General features: G+C 37.4%; 1 protein-coding gene across 7 annotated transcripts in view; it reads right to left on the bottom strand.

Annotated features, from left to right (window-relative positions):
- The window catches only part of OMA1 (OMA1 zinc metallopeptidase), a 56,883-nt gene that overhangs the window by 5,224 nt on the left and 27,342 nt on the right, over positions 1-24,317 (bottom strand). For 6 of the 7 annotated variants that reach the window (XM_037043151.1, XM_037043150.1, XM_037043155.1 and 3 more), the window contains exon 8: positions 13,013-13,162. In XM_037043151.1, the coding sequence (XP_036899046.1) occupies positions 13,013-13,162 (150 nt within the window). Of the gene's footprint in view, positions 1-7,186; positions 7,265-13,012; positions 13,163-24,317 lie in introns of those variants that run through there. The other variant, XM_037043156.1, reaches the window with a different exon arrangement.

Raw genomic sequence — 24,317 nt, 5'->3', positions numbered from 1 at the left:
TGGCTGTGTCAGAATTAAAGCCTGAGGCTCCTCAGACTACTATTTTTTACAGTAGTTCCTAAGAGTATCCTTTCCCATTACAACTATTAATTTGCTACAAGCTAGATTTTTAAATTTCCTAAATTTGTACGAGGAAGTAGAACTGCTATTCAATTGCATTGCCCAATTTTCTACTTTTAATCCAGTATTACATCACTTATCTTTCCTATTGTTACACATCATGTTATCATTTAACATTTGTTCTCTAAGCATTTCAGAAACTCGCAGGCACTAAGGATTCAGCGGTAAACAGATTACTGTCTTGGGAAAGACAATAAACAACAAGATAATTGTAGTAAAGTAGATGAAGAAATTAAACAGTGCTCTGTATTAGACAGTAACGGCATGCAAGAGAGGCCATCTGAGGTTGGGGATCAGAGAACGCCCCCAAAGGGAGGTGACTTTGTGTCGAGAGCGGAGGGAGGCCGTTGCAGACAGAGCAGTCAGCAGGCAGAGGAGCCCTGGGAGGGAAGGAGCAGCAGGTAAACAGCTGGAATCAAAGGAAACCTTGGGAAGGGTGACACGTGAAAAAGTTGGACAGATAGGCAGCGGCCAAAGTATAGGATTTAAAGAGTTTGGATTTTTACTCTAAATTACATGAGAAGCCACTGAAAACTTTTAAAATGAAAATTACATTAAAAAGATTGTCTGAAAAAACAAATTATCTGGCTAGGGCAGTGAGTTTCCACCAGTGTGCTGTAAGAATTTTTAAAACAGGCGATACCTGACTAGTTAAGTCAGGGGCCCTGACCCTGGCCTCTTTTCCCTTAGATTGTCAAATTTAAAAAAAAGAAAAAAGAAAAGATAACAATAGCTGCTTGGTATGAACAAATCAAAATTATATCTATTTTTCTTGTCAGATTGGCAAAAGCATATTTTTGATGTGCCACATAATTTTAGTGATTAGTTCAGATGTGCCATGAGATGAATGTCATATGCTGTGGCTTGAGTGAGAATTACATGCTTATGATTTTGTAATAAAAGATTTTGTAATAAAATAAGGGCATTATTTGTGCCAGACCCTATATATAATTATGAACTCATGAATTTTTTTCTATTGGAGTTTGATGTGTTTCTATTTATTAGTGTTATTCCTTTTGATGTTCAAAGTATCCCTTTTTTATTGATATTGTGAACCCCTTAAAAAAGAAAATAAATTATTAGGGGATGAAGTGTAAAATGGAGCAGGAAGATAAAAACAGGAGGGTACTGTAGGTGGAGAGATAATGGTGTATTTTACTGGACCAGTAGCAGTGTTGTTGATGGAGAAGGGAACAGACTCCTAGAAGTCAGTTCACAAGGTTTCCTAGTGAGTAGGAAAAGAAAAGAGAGGAATCAAAGATAAGTCCTAAATTTCCTCTGTAAGAGTACTTTTTTCTCTGCTACCCATGTATCTGAGGATAATTTAATTGCTTATAGTAAATAATTATTAAGTAGTATCATATGAGGAGGGACCCAAAACACCACAGAACTTATTTATAAAAAGTTGTGTATACTTTCATGTTTAAACTTTAGTCACCCTCAAAGCACTCTCCATTTGATGCAATACACCTATCAAGACGTTTTTTCCACTGCTCAAAACAGTTTTTGAACTCATTGATTTTTGATGCCGTTTAGCATCTCTGCCATTTTTTTTTGTTATGTCTCTTCCACATCAGCAAAATGTTTTCCTTTGGGGACTTTTTCCATGGGGTAAACACTCAGGGGCAAGATCAGATGAAAAGGAAGGGTGGCACATGACAGGGGTCATGCCAATTTTTGGTCAAAAACTGAACACTCAGCACACTGTGGGCAGGTGCACTAGCAAATCACCCATTATGAAATGGGTAAACACACTGAAAGCGTCTTCAAAAAAAATTCACTGAAGCCGAACACAGCCTCTCACAACACTACCAGCTGGCTACTACAGTGATGCAGATGCAGAACACTCATCTAGCAGGGAAGCCTGTACTGCAAGGGGCTGCCCTCCAAAAGATAATTCCAGGTTGCTGGGGTATTTTGGGCCCCTTCTCATACTGTTTGCTGGCCCCAGGTTGATGGCCCCAGTCCATACATTCTTTTAAATCTTTCCTGCTCATAAAATGAATCAGATAATTAACAATGTTTCTTTTCTGTATTTTGAAGCTAGAATTATTCACTGAATGACTGCTCTTCGAACTTTTGAAAAAATTCTCCAAAGTATATCCCCATCAGTGCTAAGTGCACGTTTCTTTTGTTTTTTAAGCTGTTTCTATTTTTTTGCACTTTTCTTTTGTAATTCATTATAACTCTTGGTGTTTCTAATACAGTGTTTTTATTATTTAATTACACCCTACTTCTTTCTTCAAAACTTAATTTGAGGAGGTTCATTCTGGTTACAATTTCTAATTCCAGCTGCATCCACTTTGGCAGTTCTCACACACACACGCGGGCTCATGAATACACACAATTTAGTTACTTCTGATTTTGACCTTGGTGATTAATTAACATTATCTAACTAAAAATAACATTCTCCCCAATACTTTGTGTTTTTTTTCTGTATGTAATTACTGTAGCTCTACTCCTGATCCTAGTTATGTTTTATTCTCTAACTGATTCAATATTTTTCACTTTAATTTCCCAAAGAATCAACTACTGTAGTTATGCTTATTTTTGCTTACTTTTATTAATTGTAGTCTCCCTGTCTGGGCATATTACAATTCTCTATTTCTTTTCTGTTTTTCTTTCTTACTAATAGAGACATTTAATTTTCTTTACATATAGGTTTCATAGTAACCCACAAAAATATAACTGCATATTACAAAATTTCTTGACTTTAAGGCATGCTCTTATTATTTATGGATTTCTCTTTTGTCTTAAATACACACAATTTTATTTTAATTTTCACATGGCCACCCAACTTTTAATTTTTGTTATATTAATTTTAATATACTGTATCTGACAACATGAACCATAACATTAGTTATACATGTTTTTGTCCAAGTTGTATGACCAGTATTTTTATGAAAGGTGTGTGTGCATTTGAACAGAAAATATACACTTTTTTCCTAGCAGTTTCTTATATCAGCTAAATACTTTTGTACTACAGTCATTCAATTTTTGTTAATTCCTTACTTGAACTTTGGTTTTCTAGGAACAGTAGGGTGCAAGATGTAATCACAATTATACATAAACTAAGTGTATATTTCACCTAATTCTCAGGCACCACTGAATTGTGGAAAGAGCATTGCTGCTGAGCACCTCACTGACACTGTTTGTGCATTTCACTTAAGGATCGTCCATCTTACAAGAAAAAAAGGTTGGTCTGGCTAAATACCATATCAAATACTGTACTGGTTCCATTGCTTTTTATTTGTTTTGTTGTTCCTTTCCCTCTAATTCTTACACTTCTCCAAGATATATACTGTTATATATCTTGGCATCCTCTAACAGCCTATCTTCGTAATGAGTATTAAACATTTGATTAATATAAATACGTAGGCATCATCAATTTCAGGGCTTCTCATGCATGATGCTCTGGGATTCTTCTAAACACTCATCTTGAGAAATGCTATCTAAACAAAAATGCGGCACCGAACCCAGAGACAGAGATGTGAAGGTATTGAGTGAATGTCCTAGTCTTTACCACTGTTACAGGCACCTTGGATTTCCTTGTGTCTTTTCAATATTCTTCCATTTTTTAACTTTTTTTAGCTTTCAATGTTATAATTCTCTACCTCCAGCATTAATACAGCCTCCACTGAAAAGTCGTGCAGCTTCTCTGCTATATGCACAAGTTGAGCAATTTTCTGAAATGAATGCAGCTTATATTTCCACAAATCACTTATATTTCTAAAGTCATTCTTTCTGCCCCATCACTCTCAATGTAATTAAATCAGCCTTACCGTGCAAGCTTCAGGTGGCGATGCATCTGTGATTCTCATGACCTGGGCTGGCCTCTCCAATAGAGTCAAACTTTCAAACTACACAAGAGATTTATTTGTTTTTCTTTTGTAGATTTTTCTACTCTTTGAAGCTTATCTTACTGGGGGAAAATGGGCATTTCTGAGGCTTTGCTTTTCTGTTGTTACTGTTGTATTTAGTTAGGCTGATGATGTTTCTTTTCCAATCTTATGCACTCATCATTATTGTTTTGTTTTTTCTTTAAAGCTCTCTTGCCTACCTCTCAAAGAGCCTCTTGAATAGGCTAAAAATTGGCTACAACACCTTTTATTCCATTAGAGTTAATTTGGATGGTGTGAGTTCCTTCTTCATTGTTCTATATAGAAGATACACTCAGGTTAACCTTTTGAGACAGAAGAGGATGACAGTTACTCAATTGAAAAAAGAAATCCTCAGGCTGCTGAAGCGCTGGGTATTTGCAGAGTGCTAAGTCATCACCCCACAGTCATTGCTGGTCCCGAGGGGAAATGAAACTGCCATCCCTTCCAAACCTATGGATGGATGTGGCCTCACTCAGTGCGGAGCGGCCAGAGCAAGAGCATCCTGACACAAAGCGACATGAAGCAAAGCTGCACCGCTTCTAAATATTCTTGCCAAAATTTAACTTCTACTTAGAGAGAAACACGTTCGAGTATACCACAAAGAAGCAACTGGATAAATCTAGAATGTGGGACTAGATTTATTCAACAAGTCGATGACGTGTTGAGAAACAAACCAAACAGGGTGTGAGTACTATTCTAAAGCCAAAGAGCCGTAAGGGAAATAGCAACCAAATGGATTGGAGGAAACTTTATAGATCATAACTTGAACAAACCAATTATAAAACTGTACTTAGAGGCAGAAACTTAAATATGGATAGAATATTTAATTTTATTAAGAAGTTCCTATTAATTTCCTTAGATATGATAATGGAGGAAAATGATACTTTCTAAAATGCATATTGAACTAATTAGGAGGGAAAGCCCTCATGTATGGAAGTTGCAATAAAATACTTCTAGATAAAAAAAAATCAGAAAAGGGACAGAAGAAGCAAGTGTACAAAAAGGTTGACACTACTGATTGTGATTAAAAAATAGGGTTCATTAAATTATTCAAATTATTCTCTACCTTTACATGTGTTTTTTAAAATTATAATAAAAAGTTAAACCAAAACAACTTTTCTTAAAAGAAAAAACCCTTTTTCTACTCTGTCCTCTCTTCTCTGTCATTTATGTATTTCTGTGATTTCATCCTTGATTTTTCATCTATATTTTAGTTCTAAATGGCTCATGAGAGTTTTAAATGTTTCTCTTGAAAAATAAAACCAGTCCCCTTACATTTCATTTCCAACTCTTTCCCTTAATTTCTGAAGGCAAGCTTATACTTTTTAAAAAGCCTAAGATTTTAGCATCAATAACCTCAATCGTAAAACTCATTAGAAATAGATTTAATAGAAATTAATGAGACTAGCAGGTTACCACTGTAAGATAAAGAAAAGAAACACAACAATCCCAAAGAACCTATGCACCCCGATGTCCATAGCAGCACAATTCACGATAGCCAAGAGTTGGAAGCAACCTAGATGCCCATCGGTAAATGACTGGATCAAAAAGCTATGGTACATTTACACAATGGAATTCTATGCTGCAGAAAGGAAGAAGGAACTCCTATCCTTTGCAACATCATGGATGGAACTGGAAAGCATTGTGCTGAGCGAAATAAGCCAGGTGGTGAAAGACAAATACCATATGATATCACCATTAACAGGAATCTAAACAACAAAACAAGCAAGCAAGCAAAATGTAACCAAAGACACTCCAATACGGAACAGGCTGACAGGGTCCAGAGAGGAGAGGGGAGAAAATCATTGGGGAAAAGGGGATGGACTCACATGAACAAGTATAAAGGACACATGGACAATAACTAAGGTGGGGGGTGGAAATGGGAGGGAGGTGGGGAGCACTGGGGGGGCAGGGCTGAGAATATAAGACAGAAAACTGTACTTGAACAAGAATTAAATAAAAATAAAAATTAAAAAAAAAGAAACAACAAGAATAATGCCTATGTGATTTCTTAAAAATAACAAATCAAGAACTTCTGTTTTTATATCATTCTAATAGGATGATTTGATTTGGTATCTTGACTTGAGAGGCAAATAAATGACAACAGAAAATAAAAACAGAGAAAACCATGAAAGACTTTGATGTGGGCAAAGAAGACCATTGGGGGTTCTGTCAAGTGCACCCTTGGGTGTTACTGCCACCCTGCATGGCCTTAGGGCTATTCTACAATTCAGGAAGTTGCAGAAAACTGATAACGATGCAAATGATATTTGTCCATGGAAATGAAAATGAACAATGTCTGGTGAAATGCAATTGATTATTGCCTTATGAGTGCATCAGTTTTGTACCGATTTGTAAACTCATTTCAGCATTCCTTACTGCCTAAATGCCAGTGGTTGTTGGAAAAGTTTCCTTTGAGCTAGTGGTAACATACTGGCTGCCTCACTACTAGTAAGTTATAAAATATCAGTATGGTTCATTTTATGTTTGTGTAAGTCACGAGTTTACCTTTAAGATTTTTTTTCCTCTACTCGCTTTATTTCCTTTCAAAAATTGCAATGGTAATTGAAGTCCGACTAATTTTTTGAAGTGGCCTAAAGCACTTAAATATAAATAACTAGAAATTTTAAATAAATATAAAAATTAAAATTAAGTACACCTTGACACAGGTCAATTGTCCTCTGAAATGATAAAATAATAAGGAAAAGTTTTCAAATAAAAGTATATAACCAACCACTCCTAACATGCAAGAATGGTGTGTTAAGAAACGGCTACACTTATTCCCACTAATAACTAAAGTATCTAAGAAAACACTGCTGATACGCATCAGGATTCTTCTAGGCGTTACACATCACATAAAACTGCAATTACTTATTCATAAAAACTGAACTATAATCACCGAGTATAAAAAGAGGCAAAAATTAGTGCCAAAGAAGTTTTATGATCAGATTAAAAACTTCCTATGAAAATAGGAACCAAGAGATTTGAAGGGGGAAAACAAAAATCACCTCTATTTTTGAAATATAGTTTCCCCCAAATATAATTTTTTCCCTTTCCCCCTAAGAGCATTTATTTTTCTAATAGTCCATTCATTTCAGCCTCAAATAGATATACATCTTACATACCACAATATTTTTTAAGGTCTTAGACAATGTTACTCTCAGACTTCCTGGTTTTCTATGATTCAGAGGCCAATTCAATTACAGTAGCTGCTACGATATTTGCCTTTTCCTCAACACTCTCCGTGTTGGGCAAAATGAATTCTGTAAGGTAAACAGTATGTGTTTGTGTACATTCGCCAACAACGAGATTTCACTTTAATGTTAAACATTCTCCTATTTTCTATTATGGGATGAATATTAATGATTTATGTATTTACACTGTCCAATTATAAATACATAAGAATGGTTTACATGTGAATTCAAACCCCAGCTTCCTGAAAGTTTAAAGAATTCAAAATAAATGAGAATAAAATGAGTGTACTTATAGACTGTCACTGAATGATTCTGATATGCAAAAACTGAATGTAGTCAATTTAAACATCAAGATTTAAAAATCAGTTTACAAATAAAGCTGACACTGAAAGTTCTAACATAAAAAAAATAAATTCTATTCAAAATTATGATTATAATCACCAACCCCCAACAACTAAGTCCAAATTAAATGTTTTTCCTGTATATTTTATCAATCTCCGTCTCCTCCCCCACCCCAAGGAAAAGATGGCAGAGAGCTGATGAGAGAAGTAGGAAATTAAAAATTCAGTCTAAATACCTTCAGGTGTAAAATAAGTTTTCAAGTAAATTTTTACCCTGGGTTATCAAACAATTTCCCTTATTCATGTCTATTCATACTTTATGACAATCCTTATAGAAAGAAAGTTTTAAAAGCGGTATCTCTTTCAAGGACAACTGATGTCATACACAAATTTAAATTCTGAACAGTGTAACTATAATTGTCAAACTGCCATGCTATTAAACATCAACAGGTGGATAGAACATCTGTTCTTCGGTTTTTCACCCAAGTTGTTATGGTAACCAAAATATGTGGGATGTTTCCTACATTTAACTGATTATTTCAAGTAAATAAAATTGTTAAGATATCATCTTATGAACTACAAATAATATCATTACTACAACCCCATAGTTATCCTTTTTAAATACGAAGGGATCACAGGATTATATTTAACTAGGCATTTACACATGGTTTATCTCAGAAGTCACATTAAAAAATAGCAAGAATATATAGTTTTCTATTTTGAGGGCATTTCCTTGATTTAAAAACAAAACAAAATAAGGAATTAGTCTATTTTCTAAACAACACACTGTACTAAAATAGCAGCAGTCCAGAATTACATGATTGTACTGTTAACACTTCAGAGCAGTTGTAGATCACACCCTTTGTAAGTCAGATCTGCTACTCCTCTGGTCCTCTGCTGACAGCCCCCCACCGGTGTCCTATCTCTGAGCAAAAGCCAAAGTCTTCACAGAGAGGCCAAAGGCCCACACCCTCCACTTTCCCTCGCTCACTCCATTCCTGCCATATTGGCTTCCGTGCTGTTCCTCAACTGCACTGGGTTCGCTCCTGCCTCAGAGCCTCGCTCCTGCCTCAGAGCCTCGTACTTACTTGTACTTACTGTTTCCTGGGCCTGGAAGGCTCTACCTCCAGCCCCACTCCCATCCTGTCCATCCACCCACTCTCCATCCCATCCACCCCTCCCACAAACCTGAGGGAAAGATTCTTTCACTTATTTCAAGTCTTTGTTCAAATACCATCTTCTCAGTGGAAGTTTTTCTGATCACAACCCTTTTAAAACAGCTATTCCAGCACTTCAACCATCTCTGCTCACACATTACGTATTTGCTATGGACTGAATTGTTTCTCCCATAGATTCGTATGTTAAAATCCTAGCCCCATGTATTTGGAGATGGAGCCTTTGGGGATGATTAGGTTTAAAAGAGGTGATGACGGTGGGGCCCTCAGGATGGGATTCCTGCCCTCAGAAGAAGAGGAAGATACACCAGGGCACTCACTCTGTCTACCATGTGAGGACACAGCCAGAAGCCAGCCATCTGCAAGCCAGAAAAAGAGACCTCACCAGAAATTAAATGAGCCAGAACCTCATTAGAGGATCTCCAGCTTTCACAACTCTGAAGAAATGAATTCCTGTTGCTAACCCACCCAGGCTAGCTATTTTGTTATGGCAGCCCAAGCTAATACACTGTTCTTCCAACCTTTGTTTTCCTCCCTAATGTTATTAACTAATATATAATAATATATTGGTGATTTACTCTATATATTACTAATTTATTTTATTTTTTATCCTCACCTGAGGATATGTTTCCATTGATTTTAGAGAGAGGGAAGGGAGGGGGTAAGGAGGGAGGGGGAGAGAGGGAAGAAGGGAGGGAGAGGGAGAGGGGATGTGCCTGGACCAGGAATTGGAGTGGCACATGAAGGATGCACAGAACCATTCAGTGCACAGAAGGGCACTCCAACCAACTGAGCCATGTAGCCAGGGCACTAATTTATTCTATTTATTGTCTATCTTTCTTTATTGCAAAATAAGCTTCATGAGGGCAGGGGTTTTTGTATATATGTTGTTCACGGTACCTCCAATACCTAAAATGTGGCACATAATTGCTGACTAATAAATATTTGTTAAATGCATATAGTTTTAAACATCTTATGTCTTAAATGTTGATATGCTATAGTAAAAGTAATATATTTCTCTGATAAGATATAAATAAGAAATAAATATATACAATTATCAACAAGTTACATTTCACTAAAAAATACAAATTACCAAGATTTTTGTTCTCGTGGAACCAAAGAATTTTACTTCCCTGATCTTCTTGCTCTTTTCTGCTCTGGGAAATCTGATCTACTACAGGCTCCGTCTTCCTTGTACCAATCGAATGTGAAAACCACCTCATACTGCTGACTATCCAGATCTTTCTATCTGCTTCCTTCCTAAGTGGACTGATCCACTCTCACTGTTTCGACCATCACCTTTTGAGGGGTGACTCTGCAGTCCTCATCCCTGGCCTAGATTTCTGTGCTCTGGTGCTGTATTCCCAACTACCTCTGAGACGTGCACCATTTCAGGCAGATGTGCACCATTTCTCTGACTGTCAGAAATGTCAGAGAACCAGAATATTAGGTAGAATATATTGTACTAACTTAAGTAGAAAAAAATATTAAATAAAGCAAACAAAAAGTGTACTCTTTAGTACCAAACAGGCTCACACAATTCTACAGGCTGCCTGAGGATTTGCTTTCTCTCCTTATAGAAAATGGAAACGATAGTAGGGAATTCCAATCTCTGAATTATGACTATGTATTCTAATTAACAATCTACTCTTATACTAAGTATAACTTTCAATTCAACCACTGAATTATTCCCAATATTGTAGTAGAGTTTTATTACTTTCAAATAGAATTTAATCACTTGGGGGAAAAATATAAAAAATTTTATAAGGTTTTCAATTTAAGTTTCTGAACTAGGGTAGTTTATTTTTTGAAAAAAATATCTCCCAATGTTTTTCTTCATCATTGTTGCCCAAATAACATACTTATCTCTCCAGTCATTTTTTCTTCATGCTCACTAGTCAATTCATTATTATTTTAAAGACTTCTCTATAGTACATTTTTTTCTTCTCTAAAGATTTAGTTATCTTATGATGAAATGACAACTTGGAATTTAGATGAAAGCTGGCTAAAACTCATTATCCAATTTAAGTGAACACTTTTAGAATTTCATGAACAAAATTAAAAAGACAGGAATTCCAAGAAAAAAACATGTGGTTATTATGGCTTTAGGGATGGGCTAAGCCTCCTACGGTGATATCAGTTCCCTGGGTCTTGGGTAGCACTTGAGAAGGCTCTTCGAGTCAGTGATCTTCAGTACAAATCAGTTACTGAAGAAACACGTACTGTCCCAGTCCTCCGTCACACTTTTAAGATGAATGATTACTACATGCTATGTCAAGTCAATATCGCTGCTTTTTTTTTCAACATTTTTTCTTTAAATTAAGAGTATAGCCCTGGCTGGTGGAGCTCAGTGGAATGAGCATAGGCTGTGAACCAAAGGGTCGCTAGTTCAATTCCCAGTCAGGGCACATGCCTGGGTTGCAGGCCAGGTCCCCAGTGGGGGACACAAGAGAGGCAACCACACATTGATGTTTCTCTCCCTCTTTTCCCCTCTCTTTGGAAATAAATAAATAAAATCTTAAAAAATAATAAAGAGTATAAATGAAAGAGATTTAGGACACTTTTTAAGACTCGATGTCTGGCTGGTCCCAATGCTCATGGAAGGCACGAAGTATGCTTAAACTATCAAATCCTATCATCATTCCTTTCAAAATATATCCCAAATCCAACCACTTCTTTTCCTCTGTGCCTCTATAATCTGTTAACAGGATTATTGCAAGAGCCTCCTAAACAGTCTCCCCAATTTCGCCCTTGCCTCACTACTGCCGCTCTTTACACAGGACACCCTCCCAGTACTACTATAAAACACAGGAGTCATCACATGAGTTACATGAAGTGATCAAGTCCCTCCTCTGCTCAAAATCCTCTAGTACCTTCTCAAATCACTTGGAATAAATGTCAAGTCCTTACAGTGGTTTAGAAGACCCTCATGGTCTGGTCCCCCTATACTTCAACCATTCTTATCCTCCTATACTCAATCAGCCCAAACATCTTCCTTGCTATTCCATGAACATGCCAAACACACTCTCCTTTCAGGTCCTATGCACTTGCTACTTGCTCAGCCTGGAAGACTCTCTCTCTCTCTCTAGACATCCACGGGACTTGGACCACTGCTTCTTTCCAGATTCTGTTAAGGAAGGCCTTCTTTGACACATGAACACAGACCAGCATGCCCTGCTTTATTTTCCCACAATATGTGTATCACTGCTTGATATACTATAGTATGTTTGTTCATTACTTGCATTAACATGAATGTTAGCTCCAAAAATGCAGAGACTGTTTTGTTCCTAGCAACAGAATACAGAATGGTAGATTTTGATATTAATCACATGAAGGAATGAAAGAATGAAGGAATGAAGGAATGGATAAATGGATGAATCTTGTACTTTCTTATCCCAAACTCGACTCAGGCTGTTCCTTCAAATTGCACACCATTTTATTTCTACTCATTTTATAATAAATCATATTCCTTGCTGTATAAGAACCACTTTGTATATATGTTAGCATCCTAAAAATATCAAAAACCATGTCATAATTCTCTTTGTATCCCCTTTAACAACCAGTATTTCTTATAACAAGTTCTCATTATTTGTTAGACTAAATATGAAGTCATACTGACAATACAAGTGAGACAGAAAAGTGTGTAGCCTGGTTTGGAGATGTCTGACATCCACCTTGTACTGATTTGGATACCACAACAAACACTTTAAATGATGTAAACAAATCAAATGATTTTTAGAAGGTAGTGAAAACTATATGGGAAAAAGCTGCTTTAGCTTTATTCACGAATGAATTCTACAGAAAAGAAACACATACACTTTACTCCATAAATAAACAGAAAGCAAACTGATATCAAGAAATTCTTTTTCAAAGAAAAATTCCAGCATCTTCATTGGAATTAATACCCATTTGATCAAAAAGTTTTGCACAAGTCATTAACTGAAGCTTTCTTGAACAAAAAGCTAAAATCACCAAAAAAGATTAAATTATGAAAATATGTTGAAAAGATATGCCTTGAATTTTAGACTTTCACCAAATCAAATAAAATTAAAAGGTATGGTATTAAAAGGCTTAAACCTCCACCACCAAGAAAAGTCAACTCTATACATCAATTTATTCCCCAAGACTTGCAGATGAACAGGATTTTACTTTTCAGTCAAATCCTTTGAAAACTGATAATCCATAATTATAATGATCAAAATAGTTGACAAGCTAGAACTCTTTCTCTAAGCACAAGTAACACCATTAAAAATAAACGATACAGCAAAGATAATGTCTTGCCCTCTACAGTGTTAGCTTACCTCAGGTATGAGTCTATCCAGGTTCTCCACGCGGTTTCCATGAGAAGGGTGTGTGGATAACCACTCTGGCAACTTGGGCTGCCCAGAGAGGCTGTCTGCAAGTTCCATCTGCTGCCAAAACACAATGCTGGCTCTGACGTCCACACAAGCCTGAAACCGAAATTAATAAAAGCACAAAATGAGCTTAATTATGAGGATATTTTTTAAAGTTTGCCTTTCTGTCATTATGTGTTTTTAAAAATATTTTCTACCATTTTAATAAAAGAAGCATACACTCATTGCTTTAAAGAAAACTCAAACAATATGGTACTATAGAACTCAAAATAGGAGTGCCCACCCTCCCCATTTGCTCCTCCCCCGACACAGTGTTTACAATAATACCACTCCCAAAGATAACCCACTCTTTTTACTGATAGATACTAAGAACATGTATTTAGGGCAAAACCTTCCAAATTAAGTTTTCATAAAAATAAGGTTTAACATTTAATTTGTTAATGAACTGTACTAAAAATTATTCTTATTCTATACCCCTAGAATAATTAGATACTGATCTGTAGTTTTCTTGTCTTGTAGTGTCTTTGTCTAGCATTGGTACCAGGATTATGCTGGCCTCAACGAAGGAGTTAGAAAGTAGCCTCTCCCTGGGAAACATTATCAGTGAAATAAACCAGTCAGAGAAAGACAAGTACCATATGATTTCACTCACATGTGGAGTCTAATGAACTAACTGGACTAACAAGGAAAGTGGGGACAGACTCATAGATGGAGAGCAGGATAACAGCTAATGGGGGGAAGATGGGAGGGAGGGATTGAGTGAAAAGGTAAAAAGACTCATGGACCTGGGCAACAGTGTAGTGATTGCTGGGGGGAGGGGGCTATAAGAGGACTAAATGGTAGTCCTTGCTGGTGTAGCTCAGTGGATTGAGCGCAGGCCTGCGAACCAAAAGGTCACTGGTTCAATTCCTGGTCGGGGCACATACCTGGGTTGCAGGCCAGGTCCCCAGTGCAGGGCACAGAGGCAACCAGACATTAATATTTCTCTCCCTCTCTTTCTCCCTCCCTTCCCCTCTCTCTAAAAATAAATAAATAAAATCTTTAAAAAATTATTTATGTCTCCAAACGGCTGTGAGTTACTGTCTAGTTTCCTTCCATTAACTGCAGGACTGCCTTGAGCAGTCCTTAATAAGGCAGGTGTACTGGTCACAAACACCTTCAGCTTTTATTAACCAGGAGTGTCATTTTTAAAAGACAGTTTTGATGGATATAGAATTCTTGAGTGACAAGGTTTTTTTTTTCTTTTAGCACTTTGAATATATCAATCATTGTCTTATGGTGCCCAAAGTTTCTGATCAAACATTTGCTGAAAATCTTATTGAGGATCTCTTGAATATGATGATTCACTTCGCTCTTGCTTCTTTCAAAATTCATTCTTTATATTTGCTTTTTTTAAAGTTTGATTATAAAGTATTTTTGATGTGGGTCTCACTGGTTCACCTTATCTCAAGTTCATCAAGCTTCTTGGATGTTCATATTCATGTACTGCATCAAGTCTGAGAAGTTTTCAGCTATTATTCCTTCAGATATCACTGCCCCTTTATCTTTCTCTTCTCATTCTGGGACCCCCACAATGTATATGTTGGTCCATTTGATGGTGTCCCACAGGTCCCTTAAAATGTGTTCACTTTTCTTCCATCTTTTTTTTTCTGTTCCTCAGCAACAACAATTTCTACTGTCCTAGTTTATTTTTTATTTTTTTAAAGATTTTATTTATTTTTAGAGAGGAGAGGGGAGAAAGAAAGGGAGAGAAACATCAGTGTGTGGTTGCCTCTTACATGCCCCCAACTGGGGACCTGGCCTGCTACCCAGGCATGTGCCCTGACTGGGAATCGAACTGGTGAACCTCCGGTTCACAGGCTGGCACTCAATCCATGAGCCACACCAGCCAGGGCTCTACTGTACTAGTTTAAAGTTCACCGATTCTTTCTTGTTTGTCCAGACCTACTTCTGAATCTGTCTAGTGAATCTTACATTTGTATTACTGTACTTCTCGACTTCAGAATTTCTTGTTGGTTTCTTTTTGGGTTTACTATCTCCACATTAATACCCTATTTTATTCATAATCACTCTTGACTTTCTCCATAACTTCCTTTAGTTCTCTGAGCATCTTTAGAACTGTTCTAAAGTCTTACCTAGTGTGTCTGCCATTAGGTCTTTTTCAGAGGCAGACACAGTTGATTTAATTTTTTCCTAATAAGTCATTTTTTCTTGATTCTTTGTATGACTTGTGAATTTTTGTTGAACACTGGACATCTGAACTAATGAGGATGTATTTCTAGAAATCAGATTCTACCCCCGCCCCACAGTAAGCTGTTTTATGTATGTATGTATGTATGTATGTATGTATGTATTTTATTGGAGTAGGCTATGTCTGTGCTGAGGATCAGCCTGAGGTGTAAACATAATTTTTCTCAGGAGCTTTTCCCTGGGCATATGCTGTCACTTTTTAAATTTTCCCATACTTGCAGTCTGTCCCAAAAGGAAAAATAAAAAGTGAAAAAATAAATGGAGGGCATCAGACCTATAGGCCCCCTAGAAGTCACTTCCGCCAGAGGGAGAGACGTGAAATACCGGGAAAAGGTGCAACAACAGTGGGCCCACACTGCTTTGCCTGCACCTCCATGCCCAACGTAACGTGCAGTGACCAGAACGCAGATCCCTGATATCTGGAGGACTGTGCTCTTTCTGCTCGGCCTGGCTACCAAGGGTGTTTTCCGGGAACACATACACAGCTGTCTGCCATGTGACTACAGGTGGTGAACAGGGAGCTACGACTGCGCCGAGGGCAGATAGTGACTGAAATTAAGCAGAATTCACAGCCCAAGACTTCCCCTGGAAGTTGCAAGCCTTCAACATACTCCAGAGTTCCAAAATGGCTGCATCACACAGATGCTGCCGGTGTGACTGCGGTCCAGGTGGGAAGCCCGATTTCTGGTACTTCCTACTCCACCATCCTTTCAGAATCACAACATAATTCTTTAACACCTTGGAGTATCCTAAGTTAAAAAGAATCCAAATTACTTTGCCATATGTTGCTCATGAGGGGGAACCCCAAAGAAACCAAAATTATCTCCTGGAGGGTGAGCCCTTTGTAGTACAGGTTTCCTCCGCTAGGTGAGTGTTCTAGGAACCCATCTGTATCCATCCCTGTAGCAGCTGGAGTTGTTGTGAGAGGCTGTGTTCAGCTTCAGTCAATTTTTTTTTAAGACTCCTTCAGTAAGTTTGCCCATTTCACAACGGGTGGTTTACAAGGGCACCTGTCCACACCAGGCCGAGTGTTCCCAGCAGCTTTTGACCAAAACCAGCATGACCCCCACGCCCCACTCTCCCTATTCACCCTACCTCACCCCTGGCGACTTCTTTCGTTTCCCCAGATGAAAAAAGTCCTCAAAGGGAAACATTTTGCTAATGTGGAAGAGGTGTAACAAAAAAATAGCAGAAGCACCAAAAGGCATCAAAATAGATGAGTTCAAAAACTGTTTTGAGCCCTGGCTGGTGTAGCTCAGTGGACTGAGCGCAGGCCTGTGAAGCACAGGATGGTGGTGGTTCGATTCCCAGTCAGGGCACATGCCTGGGTTGCAGGCCAGTTCCAAGTGAGGGACACATGAGAGGTAACCACACATTGATATTTCTCTCCCTCTCTCCTTCCCTTCCCCTCTCTCTGAAAATAAATAAATAAAATTTAAAAAAACTTTTAAAAAAACTGTTTTGAGCAGTGGAAAATAACCATCTTGACTGGTGTATGGCACCAACTGGAGAATACTTTGAAGATGACTAAAATTTAAACACGTAAGAATAAACACAAAATTTTTTAAATAATCAAATTCTGTCCTGGCTAGTGCAGCTCAGTGGATTGCGTGCCAGCCTGTGAACGAAGGCGTGGCCAGTTTGATTCCCAGTCAAGGCACATGCCTGGGTTGCAGGCCAGGTCACCAGTAGGGGGCATGTGAGAGGCAAGTACACACTGCTTTTTCTCTCTCTCTCTTTCTCTCTCCCTTGCCCTCCCTCTAAAAAGTAAAATTAAATAAAATCTTTTTAATTTTTTAAAAAGTAATAATTAAACTCTGGGTTTTTGGGTCCCCCTCATATAAGGATTTACATGTATGTATGTGGATAAATAGGAATATACAAAAGTTTGTAACTAACATAAAAATGACTCATGTTTATACATAAACATACATTTATATAAGTGCATGATACGTGTGTGTGCTTATGCATAAAATGTTATATATATTTATGTGTGTGTGCATACATATGTACACACACATAGATCTATACAGAAATAATTACTCGATGCTGAATTCTACAGATGTGTCCTTCGACAGCAAGTCAACACATTCCTAACACGGCACCTGGCAGAAAAAAGGCGTGGCTGAGTGTGGTTGGTCGGGGACGTGAACATCACACACGAGATGGACAGCAATTTGCACATTTCACCTAAAATGTCACGTGGTGTGCTTGAGAGTGATACTGTTATGTCATAGAACTACATGCTTATGATTTTGTAATAAAAAGGGGTGTTATTTGTGCCAGATCCTATTTATATATGAACTGAGACAAATAAGCAAGATATTCTTCTAAGATAATTGATTAAATGTAAAATAAGTTGAACTTTAACTGAAATCATAAGCTACCAACTAGCAACTAAAACGATTCTGAAAACTGGAACACAAAGCCCTGGCTGGTATAGCTCAGTGGATTTGAGCGCGGGCCTGCGAACCAGAGAATTGCGGTTCAATTCCCAGTCAGGGCACATGCCTGGGTTGCAGGCTGGTTCCCTGCAGGCCAACTCCCAGCAGGGGACGCAAAAAAGGCAACCATACATTGATGTTTCTCTCCCTCTCTCCTTCCCCTCTAAAGATAAATAAATAAATAAAATCTTTAAAAAAAAAAGAAGATAAAAAAAAACTGGAACACAAACATTTCAATAGACTTTACAAATTTAGGAATTACCGTATTTTGCCACGTATAATGCACTCTTATGTATAATGCGTGCCTACATTTTTGGCCCAAACTTTCAGGAAAAAAACTCCTTCATTTTAATTTTTACTTCAATTTTGTACTTATTTGTATAGAGATACTTGTTTTTTTGTATTATAAAGAAATTTGAGCATTTATTTTTGAACATACTATAGTATAAGAAATTTTATGTAACAAATAATTACACATGGTGGGGCAGGGTTGGGAATATAAGACAGAAAACTGTACTTGAATAAGAATTAAATAAGAAAATAAAAATAAATAAATAAAAATAATAATTACAAAACACAAGAACATACAAGATATTTCAGGTACTACCCATGTATAATGCGCATCCTTATTTTTCCCTCAAGAATTTGTAAATTATACACAGCAAAATAGAGTCTACTATGAAATTTCTTTGCTACACAGACCAAAGCATATTTATCCAATACTTTTTCAGACTTAAAGTGTTAATCACAAGAGAAATAAAATATTTCCCACTTTAATCTCTAAGAAACACAGTTGAAAGCAAACTTTAAAGCAATATTTGATATGCAGAAATAGAAGAAGTTAATTATCTCAACAGATTACAAAATATTACAAATTTAAAGTATTCCATGGGATTGGAGGTACGCACTTTTAATAGTAAGATAAAGATAGAGTTTGCCTATACAATTCAAAGACCCATCAATAACAGAGCATTGTTTTCAAAAGTATATTTTATGTTTTTACCAATTCATAAAAATTAATTCACAGGGTGACATCAGCAAAATAACAAAACACACCTATTTAAGAATAATACGCGAAGAAATTCCATTTGTAACTAATCCAGAAATTAGTTTAGAGACTCTTGCATCCTGGGTAAACGTGAAGCCAGACACATTAAAGCCAGCAGAAAATCCAAGACAGACCCTTGCCATAATCCCTACCCTTAACACAGTACCATATAATTGGAAGGAAACCCCAGTTTGCAGCTTCTCCAGGGCTAGGGAAAGAGTTGGACCATATTCCCAGCATTCCAACCTTTCCAGGTCTGCCCAAAGGACTAGCTCTGTCTTGCCTCTCTCAGACCACTGACAAGACCCAGCATACACTACATGCCTGGGAACCAGTGAAACAAAGATGGCAGTTTGAACTAGCACAAAGGAGTCGCCAGAGCCCATCCCCCAGCTCAGCACAGAGCAAGCAGGAAAAAACCCCAGACCCCAGTTTCTCCTCCCCAAGGAGGGAAGGAGGTGAACCACATGTCTAACATGCAACATTTCTGGAAGCTGCCTGAGGGACTGCCTACCATCTTGCCTATTTCAGAGTACTGACAGGACCCAGCGTTCTTTAGATGCCTGAGGACCACTAAAAACAAAGACATGTGTTTGGACTAGCAGGAAGGATTAAGAAGCCCCCCCAAATCTCTGTCTGGGCTGTTATTAAAATCCCCATAGCACCTAAAGTGACCTGCTGATTTAATATAATCCCTTTCAAAATCCCAATAGCAATCTTTGTTTTACAGAAATAGAAAAAAATCCTGAAATCATGCAGAACCACAACAAACCCTGAGCAATCAAAACAATCTTGAGAAAGAAGAACAAACGTGGAAGCATCACTTTTGAATTTAGAAATATATTACAAAGCCATAGTAATTAGAACAGTACTGGCACAAAGGCACACACAGATAAACCACTGAACAGAGAATCAAGCAATGAATTCATACAGGTCCTTCATCTTCAACAAGGGTGCTAAGTATACACAAAGAATAAAATTAGCCCTTTATCTAACACTATAAACAACAACTCACAAGGGAATAAAAACTTAAAAACGTAATAGTTGAAACTGTTAACACTTATAGAAAATAGAAGAGAGAAAGCTTCCTGACATTGGTCTTGGCAAGGATTTCTTGGATATGGAAACAAAAGCAAAAATAGACATGTGGGACTACATCAAACTAAAAAACTCCATGCACAGTAAAGAAAAAAACAGAGTGAAAAAGCAACCTGCAGAATGGGAGAAAAATATCAGCTGTTCTATATATCTGATACGGTTAGCACTCGAAAATATAAAGCATTCCTACAACTAACCAGCAAAAAAAGAAAAAAAATGAACTTGATTAAAAATAGGTAAAGAACTTCAATAGACATTTTTCCAGAGGAGACATATGCAAGGCCAACAGGCATAAGGAAAAATTCTCAGCATCAATAATCATCAGGGCAATGCAAATCAAAACCACAATAAGGCACCTATTATCTCATATCTGTTAAGATGGCCATTATCAAAAAACAAAGCATAGTAAGTGTTGGTGATGATGTGGAAAAACTGGAACCCTTATATACTGTCAGTGGGAATGTAAAATGGTACAATCACTATAGAAAACGGTATGAAGGTTCCTAAAAATATTAAAAATAGAAACTTTATATGATCCAGCAAGCTCTTCTATGGATATTTATCTAAAACAATTAAAAGCAGGGTCTCAAAGTATTAGCACTCTGTTCATTGAAGCATTTTTTTTTTACAACAACCAGATGTGGAGACAACCTAAATGTCCATCAGTGGAAAAATGAATTAAGAAATACGGTATACACATACAATAGATTATTTAGTCTTGAAAAGGAAGGAAATCCTGCCATATTCAACAACATAAATGAACCCTGAGAGCATCACGCCATGTGAAATACGCCAGTCACAAAAGGACAAATACAGCCTGGTTCCACTTGGATGAGGTACTAAAAGTAGTTAAACTCAGAGGAGCAGAGGGTAGCATGGTGGTTGCCAGGGACTAGGGGTTGGGGAAAGTTGGAAATTGCTATTCAACAGTATAAATGTTCAGTTATGCAAGATGAACAAATTCTGGAGATCTGATATACAACCTTCTACCATATATGTTGAATGTTCTTACTACAATAAAAAATGAAAAAAGTGACAATTATAGGTCGACATGACAATATTTTAAAATAAATTTTAGCCCATCATAAGCCTAACTCACTTGCCTACATAAAAATTTTTCTAAAGTAAGAAACTTGTGTTTACCAAGTGTCTGGAAATACATAAAGAAAGGAAGGGTGGGATGCTTTCTAGACATTTCCTTTTTAAAATAGAAAAAATAATGACCACAGTTGGCCAGAGAAACATAGGAAAATACGTGAAATACCTTGGTTCTTGAATACTTTGTGAGGCAGCATACTGAGACAATCGGAAGAAATGAACCACAAAGATCTGGGTTCAAAATATCAGTTATGTATTTTGTTTAATTAATAGTCACGTATATGTGTCAGGTATTGTTCTATGTGCATTACAAATGTTAACTCATTACATTAATAATGACTTCACGAAATATGCACCATTATTATTCTCACTTTACAGATCAGATGAAGAAACCAGGGCGCACAGAGGTCAAGTAATTTGTCAAAGGTCACACAGCTAGTGAGTGACAGAGCAATGACTTGAGCCCACATAGACTGATTCCAGAGTTTGTGAACTTGGGCCAATAATTTACTCTCCAGGAATCTCAGATTCATGTGTAAAAATGAAGTTAAAACAGTGGATCATTAGGATTAAATGTGATAACTCTCATAAAGTAGCCAGCTCAGAATCAAGAACGCACTGGACACTGTTTCTTCTCTTGCTTCCCCGAGGTAAGCACCAGAGTCCTGTGGTTATTGCAGGATGCTAGGTTTGGTCATAAGCGATGATGTCATGAATTTACAACTAAAGAAGGGGTTAGTTTAATTCAGCCTATAATACCAATACACATCAATAAGAATTAAGACACCTATTAATTGACAAAGAATGTGCTACCATTCATTAGAATGTGCTTCCAGTGAGATATGATATTCACAAGAATATGGTAGTATAAGAACTATTCTTATATTCTAGACATTTCCCAATGCCAAAACAGTGCTATAGAAAAAATGTATAAATATATCAACCCTAGTATGCCCTACGGTTATTAGAGTTACAAAGATGGAAGTGTCTTGAAATTTTGCTCTCTCCATTCACCTAGACTGTCCAACAAAACTCCTGCCAGCCATCACCTTCTCTCTAAAAGGTAAATGGTGACATTAGCAGCTCCCAGTGTTGTTTTTGGAATGCCACTGATACCACATACTTGTCCCAGTCATTCTGGAATCCTCTCCTGTATTCCACATACACGTATGGTAGGTAAAACAGTCACCTGAGATAACACTGCAAAGAACTGTGGCAGAAGGGTAGTTGGACTCCTACAGGTAGAAGAATACACTGAGGGTATTTTAAGATGAGATTTAAAGGTGCCAAAATAGATATAAAAATGATCATCTTAGGGACAATACTGCAGAAGGCCAAAACTGTTCCTAGTAGGGCGAAGTATTATAGAAAGTTCCATCTCAGTAATACATGTTCCCTTACCTGGGAGGGGAAAACCTTAGCATCTGGGAGACCTTTGGCAAGTTACTTAGTTGTCTCTCTATCCCTCGGTTTCATCTGAAAAATGAGGCTAACACCTCATCTGAAAATGAGGTAGTGCCTCTCCTTCACAGGGCTGTTATGAGAGTAAAAGTTAACACGTGGGAGACAGAACAGCGCCCAGCACATGAGCGTTAGCCATTGCTGTTACCATTGTGGTCAACACCAGCGTCTGTTCTCAGCATGACTGTGGTCACTGTCATCACCATCCACCAGAAAACTGCTCCAGTCAGTCTCCCGCTTGCACAGGTTCCTTTCCCAGCACTGCCAATGGCATCACTTCGAAAAGCTCACTTCACTCTGTAACCCATTTCTCGTCTCAACAACATTTTTTCAGTCAATAATTAAAATTGCTCTTGTCCAACTGAATGTGACTAATAGCAAGATGGATTCAGTCAAACCATTCTCAGTATTTGCTGATCCCTCTCATTAAAAAAAGAAAAAAGGAAGAGAAAAATGCCTGACTCATCAAAACTACTTAATGTGTCATAACAAAAAAGATAAATAGACTTTCATTACTTTATAATTCATTTCATTCACATCTTTTGATTGCCAGCATGTCAGTTCATCAATACAATAAATAAATTTGTAATAAATTTTAATATATGTATTTTTCTCTATCCTAAAGCTTTATCATTAATACTTAGCACTAAAATCATAGCAACTAATAAAAACTATGAGACCTGAATTCTAGCCCTGTCTCTTACTACTAACTAGGTACATGGTATTGGATGACTCACTTTGCCTCTTTAAACCCCAACTTCCTTATCTGTAAAGGGAGAAGGTGGATTAGATTATCTCCAATTTCCCTTCCTGCTCCAAAAGCCTATAATTCTACAACATAGTATTTTAGAGAAAGTTTAGAATTTTGAATTTTCTTATTTCTAGGACGAAAGTAAGTTTTGTTCATTCCCTAGTTCCCTCACTAGATGGTGCTGTCTGCACAGTTATTTCGGTACGCTGCAGGAAGAAACCGCTGGCTACTTCTCTCACCAGGGTCACTTACAAACTTTTGGGGCTGGACAATTCCTCCCTCCAGAGGGCTCTCCAGGCTACTGCAGAGTATTTCACAAGCCCACCTCCCCACAGCCTCCGTGTCCATTAAACCCCAGCAATCCCCATCTCCCCAGTCAGGGTGACAGTCAAGACCAGTCGTATGCAGTGCCCTCCTCAAAGGCTACCCACCCACCCCTGGTTTAGAACCATGAAAAGAAAGTAAGTTTTCTTTTTCATAGTTAAGAAACAAATACACAAAACTAAAAATAATTTAGTTGCTTGTGAAATCAAACACAAGTCATTTCTGTAAATGACTGTAAAGTGCCAAATTCTCGTTATCATGACAAATAAACATAAAAACACAACAAAATCCAATCTTTCACAGGACATCTTTTTGTCAGCTGATAACTGAACAGCTAGTTATTATTCTGTGTTTAAGTCACACCTCAGTCCTACCAGCCTTTACTAACTCCATATCAGTCACTTTGAATTTATATAATAATAAATTAAATATCTTATAAATAAAAAATTAAAACTCTAAAAATGCAAATATACAAAAACTCACAATCATTAGTTGAGTAGAAGTAGACAGAACTCTAGGGAAGGCAAGCTGCCTATTTTGAGGAAGGCCCCAGAAGTAACTTGATTTTAATGAATTTTCCATATTCTGTTTAGCCCTTGGCCCTAAAAGCTCATAAATCTAAAGGGACAGCATACGGCCAGTAGCTCCATCTCCCAAGAACAATTCCCACTAACCAAGCTCATGAGACTGACATGAAATCAGAACACCCACTTGGTCATTTATGGCAGCAACCATAACTGCCCAAACTACCACGGGCAGAGGGCTTTTGTCCTCAAG

This window comes from Sturnira hondurensis, unplaced genomic scaffold (assembly GCF_014824575.4).
Source record: "Sturnira hondurensis isolate 20B ecotype Veracruz unplaced genomic scaffold, ASM1482457v3 Scaffold0004068, whole genome shotgun sequence".
Classification (NCBI taxonomy): domain Eukaryota; kingdom Metazoa; phylum Chordata; class Mammalia; order Chiroptera; family Phyllostomidae; genus Sturnira; species Sturnira hondurensis.
The sequence above is the reverse complement of the archived record's forward strand: the minus strand, read 5'-3'. Positions and strand labels throughout refer to the sequence as shown.